The sequence below is a fragment of the Nestor notabilis genome, unplaced genomic scaffold (assembly GCF_000696875.1).
Source record: "Nestor notabilis isolate BGI_N333 unplaced genomic scaffold, ASM69687v1 scaffold7562, whole genome shotgun sequence".
Taxonomy (NCBI): Eukaryota; Metazoa; Chordata; class Aves; order Psittaciformes; family Psittacidae; genus Nestor; species Nestor notabilis.
This window is the reverse complement of record NW_009917118.1, coordinates 23,834-44,853: the sequence shown is the minus strand read 5'-3', so window position 1 is coordinate 44,853 and position 21,020 is coordinate 23,834. Positions and strand designations below refer to the sequence as shown.

The 21,020-nt window shown below is 40.1% G+C and overlaps 1 protein-coding gene across 3 annotated transcripts in view; it reads left to right on the top strand.

Moving 5' to 3' along the window:
- Nucleotides 1–16,955, top strand: part of CDC42BPB (CDC42 binding protein kinase beta (DMPK-like)) — a 66,738-nt gene extending 49,783 nt beyond the window's left edge. For 2 of the 3 annotated variants that reach the window (XM_010024945.1, XM_010024946.1), the window contains exons 26-36: nt 1,471–1,552; nt 4,837–5,053; nt 5,453–5,515; nt 8,937–9,533; nt 12,177–12,274; nt 12,387–12,471; nt 12,624–12,744; nt 12,834–12,951; nt 14,046–14,151; nt 14,244–14,314; nt 16,354–16,955. In XM_010024945.1, the coding sequence (XP_010023247.1) occupies nt 1,471–1,552; nt 4,837–5,053; nt 5,453–5,515; nt 8,937–9,533; nt 12,177–12,274; nt 12,387–12,471; nt 12,624–12,744; nt 12,834–12,951; nt 14,046–14,151; nt 14,244–14,314; nt 16,354–16,485 (1,690 nt within the window). In that variant the 3' untranslated portion in view covers nt 16,486–16,955. Of the gene's footprint in view, nt 1–1,470; nt 1,553–4,836; nt 5,054–5,452; nt 5,516–8,936; nt 9,534–12,176; nt 12,275–12,386; nt 12,472–12,623; nt 12,745–12,833; nt 12,952–13,878; nt 13,918–14,045; nt 14,152–14,243; nt 14,315–16,353 lie in introns of all 3 variants that reach the window. The other variant, XM_010024944.1, reaches the window with a different exon arrangement.
- The last annotated feature ends 4,065 nt before the right edge of the window (nt 16,956–21,020 follow it).

Below are 21,020 nucleotides of genomic sequence, written 5' to 3'. Positions count from 1 at the left end.
CTATCAGGAATATTTATTTATAGCACACAAGAAACTTTAAGATTAGGCTTAATTGGTTGGCTCAATAGCAAGTCACTGAAGTGTCTTTGTAGTCACTTATACTACAATCACTAATATTTACAATGTTAGCATGGTGGTTCTTAGAATTCTATAGGCACACATGGAAAAAAAATAGACTTTGTTAGATTGCTTTTCTCCCCACACTCTGACCTCAACATTGAGTCACTGATCATCCCATACCCAGTAATTTCAGGAACTTCAGAAAAACAGAAGTAGTTTTCAGAAGAGCACCAACTAATTGACAGTACAAGTGGTTTTGACCATGCCTTCTGACAGGAGTTACATTTTCATGGTGAACAATAAAAAGTACCACTGAGTACTGTCTGCAAAATATCTGAGACTTACGTTGATCAGAGTAACCAAGAAGGTTTTTTATTTCTGTTTATGGAAATACCAAGAAAGTGTAATACCTTTGAATGTTACAGCACCTTCTGTCTCTGTCAAATATAAAGTTTGCATGCACAAGCACCTTGATCTATGTTTTTTTCCAGGCAGCAGGACTCTGGAGTTGCACCAGTAGTACTGCTATTCTCTTCTCACATGTATTCTCTGAGAACTGTCAGTGTCAGCTCTGTCTGACATGCTGGCAGCAGGAGCAGAAATGTCAAAGTGTTGCAAATAGCAGCATTCACATCAGTACATTGCTTGAAGCAACTTAGCCAGATATTATACCAACTGTCCCATACTTTATCTGCTTATTGTAGCTGCCTCTTTGAATCTGTCTTCTGAGGATTCTTGGATGTTTTAGTAGGTGTTAACCAACCACAGCTATGAATTCTAGCATGGGCAGGTTTCAGGCATTAGTGTCATCTTTACACTAAAATTGGCAATTATGGTGATCAGCTTGGTCACATTCAGTTTAAAAAGGCTTGTGTAGTCAAGCCCTCTGGGGTGGAGCGCTCTGAAATGCAGAAGTTGTTCTGATGTCTGTTTATTTTACTGTAATAGAGAATAAAATCTTACTGTTTTGAAAACCCTTATTTGAATCCCACAAACTATAATTATGTTGCCAAGAGCTTTTTATGTGATTTTTCTTTTTTTCCAAAGGCCCTTCTCTTGCTACACATTGAGGTATGAATTATTCATTTCTAATGTGTCTGCTGGGCTGGAAGAACAATATTCTTGCTGCTAATTGTAGATTAGGTGTGGTTGGTAAACCAAAACTACATAAAGCCACCCCACTTCAGGTGGACTGAGTTACACGTACTAAATGCTGTAGAAGCATAACTAAAGCTTGTGAGTTGTTTAGGTCAAGGGTGGTTAGAGCATAACAAGCAGTGATGGCAGTTGTGACCTCTGTGCAGTGTTAGGAGATTGCAGCCTATTGAAGCAGTTGCGATAACAATTAGATTTTGTTGAATAATGTTAGTGTGGGCATATATGTGATTCTCTTGCTCTCTTTCTTACTAGAGATGAAGATTTTTGTGTGAGCTCAGTCCTAGCATCAGATGTAATACATGCAACTCGTAAAGACATCCCTTGCATATTCAGGGTAAGGCTACCAATTTACTCTTGAAGAAAATACAAGCTAATTACTAGTGTTTTGCTTTGACAGTAAAGTACATTATCCATATTTAATGTTTATTAAGTTATGCAGAAGTGTAAGAATTTTCAAGGGGTTCTGAAGTGTGTAGAGGAACAATACAGTACTCCTCTTATAACTGAATTGTAAAGAACGAAGTTGTTCTTTTGCTGCTTCCTCATCTCTAAAGTTTGGGGTTTTTTTATTTTCTTGGTTATAATTCAGTATATTCTGGTCTCCTCTTCCACTGATATTACCAGATCCTGGTTCTTTTTTCTTGGCTTTGGAGGACTCTTGCTTTAGGAACTGATGCTGTAACATAGTAGGCTGAATCTGGGTTGTGCTCACTGATTCTAGTTTTGTCATGTGTTGTCTTGTATATAAAAAAAATACATTTGAAATTTCAGTTTCCTTAATTTCATGTTGAAGTACAGTATAGAAACTATAAAATTAGAAAATAATTAGCTTAGTTACAATGTCCTCTTGAATGTATGTTGTCTCTGCTGTATTTAGTTTTAACAGGAACATCTTTCCTAGGTTTTATGTGGATTATATTTAATTTGAAATTTTAAAATATAGAGAAGAGTAGGTCAGTGACTACTATCTACAATCTCTTGCATTTAAATACAGAAACTCACTGTTTTCATAGTCTCTGAACCTTAGTGATATAGAATCAAGTCAGCGGAACATGGAAGCCAAAGAGCTGACAGTCACATGCAGTCCAAATCATTTGGTCCTTTCGGGTTTTGCTTAGGAAATGTCTCGGCTACTTAAATGCTTCCGTGGCTTTGCTTTTCTCCTTTTATGTAAAAATATTTTCTGCAGTGGGTTTACATCCTTTAGTTTACTACTAGTTTTACTTTTGGTTTCTTCTTACTTGTTTCTAAATGGGTTTTGTTTGTTGTTGTTTTTTTAATTCCCATCTGCCTGCTCTCTTCTCAAATTAGCAAACACAGAATACTGTGGGAAACAACTTCTGAGGAGAGAAAATATGCTATGCAGAATGGTGGTTGATTTGTTTAAGAATAAGGTATCCTTGCATTTTAGCCTACCTGACTTGCTGCTCTAATTTCTGCCTGCAGTTTTTAACTGAAAGGATATCTAAGAAAAAAGTCAAATATTCCCATGTAAGAATACTTGTGTGGATAGACATGACAAAATGTCTCCGCAGTTTGATCAGATCATCCCCTACTAAAGAGATCTGAAATGAATTACCTGGAAGCCTGGTGTGTGATCATATCCATTTAGATACCCTTTTGAAGGGGCCAGAGAAGATGCTGCGAAAGTCCACCTCTCTTCTCAGTTTTATGTTCTCCTTCAAAAAAGGAATTTCCAAAACTGGAAACCAGTAATACCTGATGTAAGAGAGTCTATTTTCTCCATTTCATTTAATGTAGATTTGCATCTTGCTGACATAATGACACTGAGTGGCTTCTACACAACAGCTAAAACTGTTACTTTTACATCATCTGTGTAAAAATCTGATCATTCTTTCATACGCATTGTTTCACGTAACACATGATGATATTGGTGGCCCACCAAAGACAGATTTTCATTTCTTTTTGATCTTTCACCACCAGAAAGCAATATCAGAATGCTGCCAAACACTAAAATATTGCCACCTCTAGCCCCCCATGAAATGAAGAAGAGGAAGAGCTTGTCTCCAAGTCGTATTTCTCTTTAGTAACCAGATTTTAAAGATGGATGTTAGGCCATCCAACACTGTAGTTTAAGTGCTGCCATTGATACGTGGCTGCCAAGAGTGTCTGTAGGGGAGTCCTTACACAGTTTAGCAGTTTGAGCTAAGGAGCCTTGAGTTTCATAGCAAATACTGGATTTTTGTATGATGAATAATGCTATTTCTGTTATGACCAACTTCTCCCATTTTTTTTCCACATCTGACTGCATTAAGATGCCACCTTCAAAAGACTGAGAAGTCTGGTGGTACTTCAAAAGCAAAACCATAGCTGAAGACAGGTTTGGTTTGGTTTGGTTTTCAAATTTAGAAATATTATCCGTTATGCCCTGTCTTTAAAGTATTAATGCTTAGTTACAGTTTAGACATGAACAAAGCTTGGTGCAGATTAATAACAGCTATGAGCAATTGCAGACTACTCAGTTGTTTTCCTACTGCTTTTCACTTTCATCTTACTTCTGGAGTTCTGTCTTTGACATCATACTCTGTCCCAAATATATTTTCAGATATATTTTATCTTTAAGATGAGTGTTAATTGCTTAATTCACTCTTTAAGGAAGAGTATGTTGCATAACTGTATCATCCATCTTTATGGTGATTTTCTTATCAAGGCATAAAGGCTGAAGGTGTGTTATTCCATGTTACAGCCTTCAGTTCTGCGCTTTTGCAGCTTTTGCTGCCTTTTTCTGTTTAAATATTATTATTCTAAAAATCTGTTCTGAGGGCTGATACTGGCTGGTGGCCGGCTTGTCTGTGACTGAAAGCATAGTTCCCATGATCTCACAAACCCTTCAGTCTCTTCGTAGAGGACACAAAACTTACATTAAGAACTACTCAGTCCATACTTTGGACAACAGAAAGGTTTTGGATAGTTTTTCTATTCAGAATATATTCTGCTTTGAGATCTGTAGGACAATTTACTTGAAAATTAGGTAAAGCCACAATGATTTCCTTTTAACATGGGGAAGTAGGAGAATGCACTACTTCAGTCTCAAAACATTGCTTTTCTTTAGAGCTTTCAAAGCACATATGATGCGCTCTTCCCCCTGGACAAAATACTTTGAAAACTGGCTGGGCTTAAACCACGACAAGTAGCAAAATCAAAATGTAGAACTGACCCTAGAAATGCCATTTTGTTTAAATGCATCTGGATCAGAAAGCATGTGTGTCATTTAAAATAATTTATTAAAAAATGCTGGGGGGAGGAATCAGGACAAATTATGGCATGCTGCTGCAATTCCAGTTCAGAGCAGGAGGGAGCCTTTTACCGCCATGTACTGATTATTGTAGGAGAGGAATGTAGCATACCTTGCCCATATTTTAGGATTCAGAATGATTAAGCAAGATTGGGTATTTTTAAACAAAGCTACTGTAGCTTGTGTGGGGTTTTTTGAGGCACTTTTGGTTGTATTAGCTGTGGGCTGTGTTGCATATCCCTCAGGTACATCATCACGTTGTCATGAAGAAGAGTATTTTACTTTCACACTTCTATGATGTATATAATACTGACAAAAAAGGCTTTTATTACTTTTATTAATTTTACTCTCTCTATTAAAAGGTGACAGCTTCTCTCTTAGGTTTGCCTTCAAAGTCTTGTTCTCTACTGATCCTGACGGAAAATGAGAATGAGAAGAGAAAGTGGGTTGGAATCCTAGAAGGGTTGCAGTCTATCTTGCACAAAAACAGACTGAAAAACCAGGTTGTGCATATTCCACAAGAAGCCTATGACAGTACACTGCCTCTTATTAAAGCAAGTTTAGCTGCTGCTATTGTAGGTATGTTTGTTTTAACTTTTGTCAGTGTATGAGGGTTGTTGCAACTTTTAGATGTGTTTCTGTAGTGAGAGCACTGACACTTTGAAATAAATTCCTCATCTGAATTCCTTTGTAGGAATTTAATAACAGGGGGAAATGCTAATCTTGTATTGATATTCAAATTTCTTCATCCACTCAGAGTAAATAATACTGTTCAGTTGTTTAACAGGTTGTTGTAGCAATATGATATATAGCATTCATTTGACAGACTGCACAAAGTTAAGCAAAATTGATTTGCTGTTGAAAATCTGTTTGTCCAGAAGTTTTTCCAGCTGTTCAAAGCAGAGTCTGTTTTAAAGAGAAGAGAAAGTGGAGATGAATTAATAGCTTTTTTTTTTTTTTCCTCCCTTCCTGGTTTAGATCAAGATAGAATAGCAATTGGCTCAGAAGAAGGACTGTATGTGATAGAGGTGACCCGCGATGGTAAGTTAGGCCATAATGCACGCAGTAGTTGCACAGAGAATAATGAGCTCCATCACTTCCAATGCTGTTATAATATAGGTTATACAACAGCCCTTCATGTATATTAAGTATTAAGCACTCAGTTAATTGATGAGAAGGAAAAGTGAATGTGAGATACAAGCACTTATTTCATCATTATCATTACATTCAGTTGACTGGCTGAAATTAAAGGGATGAGTTACTGAGCATATTCTGACACATTCTCACCCTAACTGTGTTCCCACAGCAGGTAACAAAATGCTTCAGCACACAGAGCACGCACAGCCTACACAGCAGCAGTTGATGCACAGTGAATTATCAGGCACTTACTAAATAGAACTTGAATTGAGTGAGAAAAACTTGACATCGAAGCAGACTAATTCCAGCCTGTACTGTCAGAGGACTTACACTGCCATGAATTAGAAGCTAGACAGCCAGTGCAAGCAACACAAGAGTTTGTAGACTTTCCATTAAAGCCACTACATATCATTGCCTGTTTCTTTCAGAAATTTGACAACCACTTGCATCCTGTTTCCTGATGGTGGCCAAAGCATATGCCTTGCTTGCCCCCCTTCCGTTATCTCTTAATCTCCCTGACCCCATGCTTCCTCCTGAACCTGCTTTTTCCTTCCTGTTGTTAATGCATTCTGCCCTCTGCTTTGGGAAAAATGGGATCAGTTTAGCCTGATCTTCCGGAGGACTTAGTATGTCCATTCCAGAAATCCACACAGAGCGTGCTCCACGTATCAAAGCAAAGTGTATGCAGCGTAGTCACTGGGCAGCACAGGCATATCCCTCTATTGTATTATTAGGCATCACAGCTAAGGACTAAGGGAAGCATTTTTCCCTTACCCTGATATACTGAGCACAAATGCAAATAACAGTGGGAGACATGCATTGGTATGGTGGGGAAAGCACGGAGGCCAGAAGGATTACTAGCACACGAGTATGGGGATATTTGGGTCAGTCCATACAAAATGCAATTTTAAGCATGGAAAAGCAAAGAACAAGTCTGGTGAATTTTGCAATCTGTTTCCAAAGTAAGATATTTTTATTTTGAACAAACAAATGAACAAAAAAAATTAATAAGCTAGTTGAGTTAAACTGAATTTGTAGAAGTTAAGTAACGTATTTCTAAGAAGCAGTGCAGATTTAAAATACCTTCATCTACTACTGTTTATCCTTTTCCAAATTACCGCAGGAAATATTTGTTGGGGATTTTCTTCTCTGAATTCAAAAGCACCAAACATACCTTGTGAAATCCATGCTTTCTTGTAACTCCCGAAGCACTCTAAATTTAGACAATATTCTAAATCCATGTTTTTTGTGGTGTAACAGGTAGCAACCTTGGCTTTCTGATAGTATTGTTTCTAACAAAATACCGAATGCTCTCTTCACATATATTTATGACCTCTAAGCTTGGGTTCTGCTGGTGTCTTAAACTGTCTGGGAGTTGAGGATGTTGACGTCAGTAATACAGATTTGTAAAACTAAAAGGTGCTATTTCCACATTTGAAAAATTACTGAGACGCTTTTGAAATATCCTTCTGATTGTTTTTAGTCATTGTCATTCCAATTTCAAGAAAGTTTGCATTGATGGAAGAATTTGAATTTCCTTTTTTCATTGCAATTTGGTTTGTTGCAATTTTGAAAGTTGGATTGCAGTCATGCTGAAAGTTGCATCTCTATGTAAGGTAAAGCATTGAATACAGGTTTTTAAGGACTTACCTGAACTTCAGAATCAAATGAAGTCAGGGATGTGGTTTTGGGCCAGAAAGCTTCTTGCTTAGAATAAGGCATTGCCCGATTCCAGGAGAATCTGCATCGTACATGGAGACAGCAGATACTTGGAATTCTTTTTAGCAGTAATAAATGCCATTCCTTTGAGTAAACTTCCAGTGCTCACCATTCTTTAAGTACTTAGATATAAAAATAACTTCTGATGCAAATAATTCCAGAGATTCCAGTACAGCTTCATGTGTAAAAGAAAATTGTACATTGAATTTAAAAGGTCATTTCATAAAGGAATGATTGTCTGCATCACCATGTCATATGGAAATGTGAAAAGGAATTACCAATTCTGGTTTTAAGATGTTTTGCAGGCGTTTTCTATGGCAAGTTCCTGTATGTTAATAGTGTTTTTATAAATCGTAATTTCTTATTTATGGCAGTTGTAATTTTCAGTGTTAATTAGCTGCTAGCTGCTTATATCAAAGGTCTTTAGTCAGAATATTACTTAGTTCTTGACAAGTAAACTAAATTGTAAGCTGGAGTTGGAGCTAGGGGTAAAAAAAGCCAACCTTTCTCTGTGGCAAATTTCCAAGCTGGTTATTTCATAGAACATTTCTTCAGACATGTCATCTGTTTGTGCAAGAGGCGAACACCGCAAAAGCACTTGGCTTTGTCATCTGAACAGCCAAAGTTGTTACAAAGTTTACAGAATTTGGTAACTTGGCAAGGTTATTCAACTATTGGTGAAAAAATGCATGAAGTTTCTAGTTAATTTTTTAAAATTATCATTCACAAATATTTTGAATACATTCAGCTAACAGAAAAATGAAAGTGACATTTTAATATAACTGGCTTATGCATATTATGTTTCCTAATTTGGAATTACTTAGTCTTTTCTATTTGTTCCCCGTGAAATACTCACTACTTTCCTGAAAGTGCCTGTATACCCGTGATCCCCAAAGCAGAATATATTGTACCTCACCCCCTTTATTGCCTCTAACCCTGTTTTAAAGAAGGTAAAACTCCCCAGCTTCCATGGGTAGCCTAACTAGTCCTTACTGTGAGAAGGCTTTTTCTGGTGCCTGGCCTAAACCTCTCTCACTGCAGCTTTAAGCTGGTTCCTCCTTACTCATTCCCCATCACACAGCATTTTTTTGCCTTTCCATATGGGTGTTTAACACCTGCTTACTGTGCTGCTTTTATATTTGGCCAAGACATTTGCCAACAGGACAGCATTTTGTATACTCAGTTATCAGCATTAAATACTTTATATTTCTTCTGTGTTCTGCTAATTTGGTCTTCCTCTGTAATCTACTGAAGATGCAGATATTTTCCTAAAGGTGGGACCCATTTCAGAAGATACAGCATCTTGCAGTGTATAGATAGTACATATATTATGTGAAAAATTTTCTCCATTTATCCCAGATGTTAAGCAGTCTTTTCCTGCAAAGTGTTGCTGAGACTTTGTATCAACAGAATGAGTTATAGGAATGCATTGTTTCATTGTTCTGAGAATTAATAACGAAGGATTGAACATGTGTAATAAGTGCTGTTTCTTATCTGGTATGTGTCTGTGTTTAGATTCATTTTCAGGCATCAGTATGTAACATTACAGTGTTTCCAGGCCTGGTGGTTTTTTTGTTTAACTTAGCACCTCTTGTTTTCTTTGCAGTGATAGTCCGAGCTGCTGACTGCAAGAAGGTGTACCAGATAGAGCTTGCTCCCAAAGAGAAAATTATCATCCTCATCTGTGGTCGGAACCATCACGTTCACCTTTACCCCTGGGCCTCTCTGGATGGGTCAGAAGGAAACTTTGACATTAAGCTTGCAGAAACTAAAGGCTGCCAATTGATTACAACTGGAACACTGAAAAAGAATTCTTCGACGTGTTTGTTTGTGGCTGTCAAACGACAGATTTTTTGCTATGAAATTCACAGAACTAAACCTTTCCACAAAAAATTTGGTGAAATTCAGGCTCCAGGAACTGTACAGTGGATGGCAGTGTTCAAGGACAAGCTCTGTGTTGGCTACCAGTCTGGGTTCTCTCTGTTGACCATCCAGGGAGATGGACAATCTATAAACCTGGTAAATCCTAATGACCCCTCGCTTATCTTCCTCTCACAGCAGTCTTTTGATGCCCTTTGTGCTGTGGAGCTCAGTAATGAGGAATACCTGCTTTGCTTCAGCCATATGGGAGTATACGTCGATTCGCAAGGTCGAAGGTCACGCATGCAGGAACTAATGTGGCCTGCAACTCCTGTTGCCTGTAGTATGTATATGTTTTTCTGTTGCCATATCCCTGTTGCTGCTTTACTTGTCTAAAAATAATCAGCATTGTATTCTATTTTGCTTGGGTTTGTGTTTCAACATCAATAGTTTTAAGTTTTGATGAGTTAACAGGATATGTAATTCTTCCTGATGGTAGTTTTGGAATTGGCCATCTCTTGGGCTGAGATCCTGAATTCTACAAGAAGAGAAGCTCTGGTTCTTGTTGCAGGACACAGAAGAATGAATAATGGCATAACTACAGAGAATAATCCTGAATGCAGGACAGTGCAACACTACTGGTCTGTGAAATTCTGTAAAGGTTGTTGCTCCCCTGAAAGAGAGTGTAACAGTCTAATTGTCTGTAGGATGTCTTCTGTGTCCTGCACTCAAAGTACAATAGACAATCGAAGAAGAAATGTAACTGAAACTTAAAGGTTCATAAAGATAACAAAATAAGAGGTAAAAATATGACTTCTGGCAGAACTCATAGCATTTTTTATCCTTTTGGTTCTATTTTTAAGGGAAGAATTTCCAAAAATAATATAGGCACGTGGAGGGTAATTTTTCAACCTCTCTGCTTGTTTCAGGAGCATTGCTTTATCAGCTAGTTAGGATAGAAGCACATGCAGAGCATTTTTAAGTATTCAGTAGCTAAAGGCAGTTAATGATAAAACTGGGATTTCTATTTGGATCTCAAACAGCAATTACAATGTTTTGAATTATGGAAGGCAAGAAATAGCTTTTTGTTTAAGTAGTACAATAAGGAGTTAGGTGCACATTGATCAGGCCAGGCCCTAATGGAAGTTTGTTTCATTTTAATTGTCTTGAACTGAAATTGTTTGCTTGCTTTACTCTGACCTAGTTCTTTACAAAAGTCTGAAGTGAAGGCCTAAGGAAACAATGTAGTTGCAAATTTACTTTAAAACACCATTAGCCAAAGCTAGTGTTTCCTTTTCCTTTATCAGCTTTAGTTTTTTGCATTTCAGCAAACTAGGCTTGCTAGTTAATGGTTTTGTCTGTTATTATTAGAAGCTGTTCTTGCTGTAAACTATTTCATAGCATTCTTGTGTGTGCGATCCTGAGTGGCATTGGCCTAGGGCTGGTTCTGTAGAAAGAGCAGTTTTTTCTGCTGCCAAAGGAAACTGGATTGCTTTCCTTTTCATTAGCCTTGTCCTCCCTCTTCATTCCTAGTGTCAGTCACTAGTAATGGTGTCTTTTTTTAACTGTCCCATCAGGAGATCATCAGAGTGCAAATGGTTCTGCCCCTGTTGCAGTTTCTGCTGTGCTAGAGAACTGTGTTGTAGGAGAGGTTTTAGGGTACAATGGAGAATTTGTTTCTAGGGCATTCAGTCCCTTCATGCTAGGAGAGGCTGAGGTCTGTGCTAACACAGTCAGCTCTGTTCACTTGGTGGCCTGTCTAGGTTGCAGTTAAATCAGCTTAATACGCTGATTCTGTGCAGTCAGTGTAGGTGTTGTGGGGCTGCTTGGTTTGGGTACAGCACAGTGCAAAGGTGCGGAGCCAGCAGGTCTCAATGCTGTAGTGTGGGCAAGCCCAATGCAGACACATATGTGTCTCTCTGGGAACCAGCTGAGGTCTAATCAAGCTCATCAGCTCTGACTGGTAAGTGCAGCCTCGGCTACAAGCTGGCCAGGCAGAAGCAGTTGGTGTTTCTGTCTGATGCTCAGTAGTGTCCTTTGATTTGGACTTCCAAGCCAGCCATGACCCTGTGTGATAAATACTTGACTAGAAATCACTTCCGGGATATGTATTTATGATAGCTGTCTGAGGCTTTCTGTGAATGCATTTAAAAAATAGCACCACAACCTTACTTCAGTTCTTAGATGTTTCTGTGATGTGTTTGATTTCCTACTGGGTTATTTATTGCTTATTGAAGCAGCTCTTTCCTCTATTAAATCCCATAAATTTGTAGTAACTGCTCTTCACATAAGGACACAGTCTTTACATGAGCAGGCATACTGATACAGAGCTCTAAGGATCTCTGATTTTCATTTGACCCAAAAGAAACTTGTCTGCTGATGCCTTTTATGCTTTTTTTTTTTTTTTTTTTAAAAAGTTGAAAAGAGAAAATGGGCTGTGGGCTTTAAGCATTGTGACATTTTTCTGTTAACTTGATGAAAGCAACCCATACATGAATATCTAAAGCTAGATAATTGTTAGCAAAAGAGGAAGGAAACTGAGAACAGATCCGCATCATGACTTCATGACCCACCTCACAGATGGTGGCCCTCTCTTTTCCCCTGCAGCAGATGTATAGTTAGTTTGCTGCTTCCGAAATGAAGTAATCTGCATCTGTAGAAAAGCTAGCTGCTTGCTTCCTACCAAGTAGCAAATTTGTATATGTCTGAAATTTTCAGATGCCATTTTGCAATTTCATGAAATCATAATTTGAAGTTTAAAAATACTGAAAGGATCAAATTCAAATTTTCCATAACGCTGCAGTTGTCGTTGGTGAATCTGTGATCACAAAAATACCTGTTTGAAAGCAGGGCTGGGGGAAAGTGTTTTAAAAAGTATCTTTCACAAAATGGAAAACTTGTAACTATTGAAATTTGCCCAAATGTATGTCAATTCTGGATTACTGAAACCACATCAGGGTTTTATGTTTATTTTTAATCTATGCAGGTTGCAATTCTTCCTATGTAACAGTGTACAGCGAGTACGGTGTTGATGTATTTGATGTTAATACTATGGAATGGGTCCAGACTATTGGCCTGCGAAGGGTGAGTAGTTTTCTGTGCATATAGCATTTAATTGGGCTAATTCCAAACTGAGATATTTCTTCACAGTGTATGCTAGGCTTGAGTTAATTCTCTGCCTCCTTCCTCAAAACAGATCAGACCATTAAACATGGATGGCACGCTGAATCTCCTTAACTGCGAGCCACCAAGACTAATATATTTCAAGAACGCGTTTGCACGTGAGTACTGAGCAAGGGGAGAAATGGGAAAATGATATGGAGCTAATAGGGTAATTTTGAGCAATGTTACCTCTGCATGAGATGAAACTTATATTGGATATATCTGGGTCAACATATACCTGTGTATGTAAAATTGCATTGTGATACTGCAGCTGGAGCTGTCCTCAGTGTACCAGAAACATCTGACAACAGCAAGAAGCAGATGCTTCGAACTAGGAGCAAAAGAAGATTTGTATTTAAGGTTCCTGAGGAAGAGCGATTACAGCAAAGGCGGTAAGAATTTAATCATGGTATGTAACTTAAGATATGATGACGTGCAGAGACTGGGAATGCTGATAGTAAAAATCACTCTGTTCTTCTAGGGAAATGCTTAGAGACCCTGAGCTAAGGTCAAAGATGATTTCTAACCCAACGAATTTCAACCATGTGGCTCATATGGGACCAGGAGATGGAATGCAGGTTCTCATGGACCTCCCGCTGGTAAAATACATTTTAAAGAGAGGGAGATATATGCGCACTTGTTCTTGCTCAGAAAAACTGTGAAGATGAGCTGTATGGGGTTCAAGTACTATCTCCGTACAAAATTCTTTTAGTCATTTTGAGAAAGGTGAACCTTCCTAATGTGCAATGCTTCTAAACCCTGTGCAAGGAAATACTGTTAGCTGACTTACGAATGAGACACTGAAAGAAATAGATGTCACTGCCAGGACCTTGTTAGTAATTTTGTAAATAATCAGCCTCTCCTCCTTCCTTTTTCTTGTTTGTCTTCTTAAAATAACAGAACGAATTTCCTTCCCCCTCATCCTCACGACATTCTGCTCTGATACCACCTCCAACAGGCTTTGAGCACGTCTATCACATGAGCTCTGTCTCTGCTGAAACCTCTCTCGAGAGTGACCATTCCTCACTGCAAGGCTCCCCTCTGCTTTCTTCCTCTTCCTGTCCCTCCTCTGCTTCCCTATCCAAGGGTAGGAGTAGCTACAAACTGTTAGGAACTGGAGTGGTGTTCTTGTGGCACTTTGCCAATTCTAGAGCAAAAACAAGGAGGGGGGAAACTAATGCTGTGAAGGTAACTAAAATGCATGTAAGTTGCAGTGCTTTGTAGCATTATTTTTATTTTGCATTTAACAAATACAGCATTTTGTAAGCTATTTTAGTGTTAAATCCAAGAGAGGAAGGCACAAAGGGATACTTTTATGTTCCGTACCTTCCATTTTATAGCTGCTGGTTGGGCTTTCTGTTGTCTTTCTCAGCTAGCCCAGATGAGGGTAATGCATTTGTCCTTTCAGCAGGCGAAGGAAGGAAAGCAGAGCTATTGGTACAGTCCCTGTCCCTTCATAGAGGGTTTGCTGGCTGACAGGTTCCAGTGGCTGCTATGGGGCTTAGTTCTTTCTCTGTCTTTCTCAGGGTTTGTGTCTGTTACTGAAAATATGTGGATGTGGTCAAGTAAGTTCAGTTTTTCTACCAAAACTGGTTGTAATAGCTTCAAAAGCACAGTACAGTTTTCATGAGTAACAACTCCTAATTGGATAGCTTTTTCTGCTAGCTAACAAGGTGTTTCATTTCAACTGTAGAGTGTCCTACCTGCTGCGCAGGATGAAAAACCATGTCCATCTACAGCTAACCTCTCACGGCAGCAGCAGCAGAGAAACAAAACCTATATTTCATGGCCCTCATCAAGTAAGGCTGGAAGCAAGCTTGTCAGTTCTGAGCTGTAATTTACAGGTTCAACAAGAGGTGTAAACCTGCCTTTTTTCCTTCTTTCTCTACAGGTGGCAGTGATGTGGGAGGAGCCGTGCCTTCCCGAAGCATGTCTGATCCTGACCAGGAGTTTGACAAAGAGGTAAAGTAGCTTTTATTAAATGGAGACTGATGATACCCTGTTGCCTTAGATTTTCTTCTTCCAATAAATTAAATTTCTGAGGAAATACTTCATAAAAACTGTGTTCTTTATGGCGATATTTTCCTTCCACAAATATTTTCTCCAGCCTGTAATATATGATTGCAAGTTGGAGATGCCAACCCAAAAGTAAAGCTGTGAAAAGATCTTTTTATAGTGATATTTTAAGAAGTATTATGTCTTGGATTAAGCTTTGTAGACAAGGGAAATGTGACTAATTGATGAAGTGTCCTCAAAGCTCCTCAAATGTTCTCTGGGCTATTAGCATGGAATAGCAAAGTAATACAACTAGTTAAGTAATTTTCTGTGCTGCCTTAAGGAAGACTTTTTGTCATGTAACTTGAGAAGGAACCATATTTCAAAATAAGTAAAACTGCTTTTAGCAAAAGTAAAAGTATGTGCTAGCAGTTACTAAACTGAAAATATCCTGGCTGTACAAAACTGGTGTTGCTGAATTGAGAGAGTAGATGTAATTTTTATTTCCTTGATTTATCATGGGTGTAGGTTCTTCCAAGCTTTGCTTAAGCACTGCCTGTGCAAGGAAAGTGTTAGGTATTATTCCTGGAAGGCAAGCTCCTAGATCAGGGTCTTTACATCTTTAGTGCTTTCTGGTACCCAACTGCAGGCCCGTGTAATGTTCTGGTGTTTGAAGGGTGTTTTCCTGAAGCAGATGTTTGCAGGATGCCTTAGTATAGCCCAAGTCAAAGCACTTGTCCAGAGTTCTGTTCACAGCCATGCTCCAACTTCCTTTGTTGCCTTGAGTAAGCTATTAAAAGTGTGTGAAAACAGGAATCTCTAAACACAAGTATTCTCAAAACTGTCTTGATCTTCCAGATGATGGACTATGTCAGTTGACTTAGGTTTTCTGCAGCATCCTTCCCAAATCCTGTGAGTTCCATGCTCTAATGATAGCTGCTGTTTGCAGGCACAAGTAGTGGCGGATTCTAAGGTTTTCACAATGTTTTCTTTTTCAGTAGATGCTACAATTTCTTATGGCTTCTTAACAGTAGTTTGAAACTTGAAAAGGGAGGGTCTAATAACACCTTTTGGCTTTATTTTGGCTTTTGGCTTTATTGCAGCATGAATTGGATCATGTTAGGATAATCTTGTTATAGATGATATTATTATTGTTTGAGCCGTGCAAAACCTTGTGAACAGCATTCTTGAAGGATATTACCTTTCAATCTATTTGCTAAATATACATTCCCTTTCTTGAAAATAACTTGCTGCAATAGCACCAGTTTTTCCTGTGCAGTATTTCACTAGCTGTGAATGTGTGCACTGCTCAGAGTTCTAACTCACCCAAATAGTGGGAAACTTGCCAGCCATCCTGTTGAAGTGAGGCCAGTCTGTGAAGGCAGATATTCAGCAACCAACCTAATGCTGGGAAAATAACTGTGGATAGACTGTCTTTATTAGATATTGATGCAGGACGCCTCCAGTAAGTATATTCTGTTTCCAGATCACCAGGCTGATACTTGGCAAGCTTCACTCTTTTGTCAGGCACTTCACATGCTTTTGCTGTTTTGTAAAGAGTTCATATGCTTGTTTCCTTCCTTTTCACCAAACTGAAGATTATTTGACTGTAATTGTTTACACATTTATATGAGCAGATAAATCTCCTAGGCTATAAAAACTGGTTAAAAAGCACAGGCTGGTAAATCCAGAACAACAGTGAACAAAGAGTTGCTTTCAGATAGGAAAGCTGTGCAGTGGCTAGGGGAGCCTGAGATGCAGCAATATCCATGTACTTTGCCATAATTCCTGTTACGTCAGGAGGTCACCTTCAGGGCTGCGCTAGGGCCCGCTGGTGATAACGGAAGTATTTGCATGAATGTTTAGCTATGAAATAAATTGGATACACACTGCTTCGTAGGTGTTGCTCACCTTAATTTTTGAGTGCCTTTGAAAGCTTTTGAGTGTGAAGAGTTGATTTTAAGTAAGCATAACTTTTTCTTTTTTCCCATGTTTCTCATTAACAGCCTGATTCAGACTCCACCAAACACTCTACTCCCTCAAACAGCTCAAATCCAAGTGGTCCCCCAAGTCCCAACTCTCCTCATAGGAATCAGCTTACGCTAGACGGACTGGACCAGTCAACCTGTGACGCATAACACTACTGCTCTCACCACTCTGGCTTCGATCATTCACTACTCCATGGAGTATTCAAGAGCAAGGCAAAGCTGTCTCAGATGCTAGTGCCAAGACTGACACTGAATCTCTAGTGTTGTACAAGAATAATTATATATCCAGATTGTAGATACAAACTATTGAAATGAAGAAAATTCTTTACTAAATAGCAGTCAAGCTTTTTATGCAGAATTGTTCACTGCTCAGTTACAGTTGATTCCTTTCTGCGCAGCTGTGACACAGTTTTATTGCATAGGAGCGTTTAAGGCCACCAGTAAATAGTCTTATTCTTATGCTGAAAAAGAAATAGAGAGAGATACTGATAATGTTGCTACAATATCAGGAATATTATTTTTCTATAGAATGATGTAATGTCTCGTTAGCAGGAAATCCTTTTAGACGCAATTTGGACCTCTAAATAGGAAATGCAGGCAGGTCTGGTTACATCCTCAGATGAATACTCTCTTCCCTTTTTCCCATAACTGTTTGTTTCCTAAATCTTAAGGAGAATGCTAGGAAGCTGTAGGTCGTTTCCAACATCAGTAGAATCACCAGGAAGTCAAATAAAAGTTGGTTATAGTTTTGTGGCCTTTTAATTCATTTAACCATTACGTATACAGCTGCATAACTGTCCTTCTGTCTTTGTACCAACTTCTTAGTCTTGTACATAGGACTACTCCCAGTTATCTTTTACCTGTACCCTGCTTTTTAGTCCTCATCAATCAGGCATTAGTCAGGGCTTTTAAAATATCGTTAATTACTGCTGGGAAAGAAAATTTTACTCCTAGATCCTGCCTATATCCTTCTGAGAAGTTGTTTCTCCTGGTTTTTTTGTTGTAAGGACACACTACATTGTTTAGCTAGCAAGCCTTCTCGTGGATGCATTGCCCTTGAAGTCTGCTTGATCTAAGGGACTGTATCGCACTAAAACATCAGTCTGGTTTTTTGGTTACCAAAGTGGAACGTGAAGGACGTGTAACTGGGGGTGCTGCTTTTCTCATTAATTGTATCCTCACCTGCATGAAGACCCCATGATTATTAATCAAGTATTGATCATGTAGAAAAATGCACAACACACTCCTGTATATTTTGCTATGGCCCACGTGCAGTGGTGATGTTTTGCGTGTATATTTAATCTCATGCTTCCATGTATTATACATTTAGTAATCAAAGATTTGTGACCATGTTTCATTAAAAGCTTGTAATTAATTCAGTGGCTGGCATATCCAGTTTGTCATTGTCACACTAGTGTGCCTTCTGTGCCAATTTTATGACAGTTGGATGTCACTTATTTAAAATTTGTTTTAAATGGGCTAATGATATACCAATGGCTAATGTTCTTTCCTGAAACACTGTATAGGACGTGCACTTATCTTTAGTTTAAACTGAGTGTTCTAGTCAACAATTAATCCTGTTATGTTAAGTGTTCGACAGTACTTGCTCTTTTTCTCAGATTCTTGATAAAGGGGCTCAGGTGGAGCTGGACACTACTGCTTTGGGGGTTTTCTGGTTTTTACTTTTTTAATGTAAGTCTAAGTCTTTGTAATTATTGAATTGTGAGAACATTTTTGAACAATTTACCTGTCAATAAAGCAGAAGAGGGAGGTTTTAAAGTTCATAGTTGTCTGTCTTGACATCTGAAAACAGTCTACCAATGACACTCACTTTAGCTTCATGGTAAATTCACTTTGCTCACATGAATGCTTTACATAAGCTGAAAGATACTTTGAAGCTCCGTACCAGAATGCGAAAAGAAGGGTGTGTGTTCTGCATGCTCAGAAGTGATGCAAGTCCTTTCAGTGGAATACAGTGTTGAAGTTTTGTGCCCCCAGTTTTGTTAGAGTTGTCATTTCATTGAGTTGTTGGCCCTATTAATTATATGAGAGTTTCTTTATGGCTGGAGCCTACTAAGGAGGCTGGAGGATCTATTCAGGCACCTTAGGAGTGATAAAACAATGAAGACTTCTTCCTTGTCAAAGCAGTAATTCCAAAAGAAACACTTGGGACCATTTTAAGGGTTGGAGTGTGAATGGTGCAGCCCTTAGTACAGGGGTTTGTTTAAAGCTCCCCTCATGCTCCAGTATTCGAGCATTGCAGAGCTCACTGTAGGGAGAACAGAGCCAACATCTCTAATGTGTCCTGGGGAAGCATCTCTCATCACTTACGGAGCACCTCAGTGTTCTGGGATGACTTCTCAGTTTGTCTCACCCATCTTTACCCAGGTTATCCTAGTGTGGGAGGCCTAGCTGGGTATTGTGGACCCTGCTTGCCTTGACCAAACCCACCCGGGCAAGGCCAGCAGGCTGGGGTGGGATGCCCTGGGGAAGTGCATCGGCACTCAGCCCTGGGGATGGGGTGGGAGCTGACGGGAGGTTTGAGGGCTGTGTGTCGGAAGTCTTCTCACAAGTGAATTCATGCTCATCAGCCTTCGACTTCTAAAAAACATTTCTGCTGCTCTTGAGCTGATTTTTCTCTGCACAGTGAGGACTTTGGATGACAACAAAGTCTTTAATTATGGGGGTATTAAATCACAGCACTCGGCAGTGCCAGGGCTTGGTTATAATTTAAGCAGGAGAACGTTTCTAGAAAAATTAATTGCACAGTAGGAATACATTATTCTTTTCTCTTTTTTACCCCAAGTCTGGCCAAGCAGAATTCCTCCCTAAGTCCTTCACCACAGCCCTTTGCAAATCTTCTATTCCCTTAAGGCTTCTAATTCTGGTTGCCTAAAAGAGTCCTCCTTAAGCCCTCAGGAGAACTTTCAGAAATACAGAAACTCGAGATTTGATGTGAATGTTCCTCTGGCAGTGCAGTTTCTTCTCCCTGGAGGCTACCAGTCTAGTATCACAAGTGAGGAATTGACTTACGCAAGGAACAAGGATAATTTGGTCTCTGCCTGTTCCTCTGCCCATTCCATTTTCACAGAGGCATTACATCAGGGCCTGAAGGTGGGGCGATGGGTGTACCACTCACCAGAACACATTGGTCACTTCTAGCACAGATCTTTGCCCCACAAGGCTATGTATTTTGGAATACATCCTGGTGTTGCTTGCTACCAAAGAATGAACTCAACTGCCACCACCTCTGCAGCACAGACATGCTGAGAACAGCTTCCTACATGGGTGCAATTTGCTGGGGGTGGGGGGCAGGTGTAACCACTCACTTCATGTTTGCAGGGTAAGTGCTTGACACAGCCAAGTCACAGGGAGGGCACTTCAGCATGGAAATGCTGATGGTCCAGGCACCCTTGTTTTCTGCACAGCACCAGATGAGGCATCTCAGGGAGAAAGCAGATGCATAAAAATCTGAAGAGCTGGCACTGTAGTGCTGAGAAGCAGTGAAGCATTTGAGGGAAGAGATGACTATAGGGATTGAACTGCACCTTTAGGTGCAATTAGGGAAAGCGACAGCCAAAGGAAGGTGGCACATCATGACCATGAACCTTGTCTTGCTGCTGAGTTTAGCCTATTTTGAAATGAAAAAAACAGAGATGGTATTCTTGCATGCTGGGCTAAGAGAGCATCTCATGTTCCAGTTTGTACACTGCCTGCTCTCTGTAGAGCAGCTACAGAAGGCAGAGGTGAGGAGGATGTACAAAGAAGTAGCATTCATCTGCCCAGCCCTTGCCTTCCATTGCAGTGGCAGCAGGGCCGGACCTGCCTTCTCCTGCCTGCTTGCACCCTGTAAATGTGGCTCCCCTCTCAATTCCCCTGCATCCGTCATTGGCAGCCTTGGCCTCCTCACAGCTTGTGGGGCAAGATCTGCACTGCTGCCACCCTTGCCCAGTGCAGAGCAGCCCTTTTGCTGTAGGCTGAGAGCTGCTGCTCCATAGCCCGGCAGGTCAGGGCAGTGCAGCAGCACGGGGTCAGAGGGGAAGGGCGTACCACGGGCACTGCATCAGAGAGGCAGGAGAGAAGGCCCGGAGGTTGGAAAGAGCCAGCACAATGCTCCATTCCAAAGCCTTCCTAAGCGTGTTTCTTGGGTCATGGGGTGCTGGCGAGACCGGACATCAGCTGCACGCCTGTTGCGGGATGTCAGGGAAAGCCAGACATGTGCAGAGCATGTCCCAGCGGGGAATGATGGTCAGACTGTCGTTGCTGGCCGGGTTAGCTGAGGACAGCAGCAGAAGACAGCAGGACGTGCTCAGCGGGCGAAAGCTGCAGTGCTGTGCTCCAGCCAGAGGAGGAACCTGAACTTAGGAATCAGCCAGCTCCCCGTCCTTGCAGCATCTGTTTTCCCTGCTCCCCAATAAGCTGCCGCACTTTTTTGTCACCTGACTACGCAGGTTTATGCAGCTTTATCGGTTGCTTTCTCATAGATAAAGCTCTCGGAATTTTTGCAGCATCGCCTGCTTTCCAGTTTTTTATGCAGTCTCTGCTCTGCGATCCCATGAGGGAGAGCAGTGTGGAGCTGTGCGTGCTAGTGGAGGAGATGGCCACAGCTCTGCTGCCACCCTGCAGCACCCTGGCTGGCTCCTGCAATCCAGTGGTGCCAGCCCTCACCAAATCCCCTCTTCCCA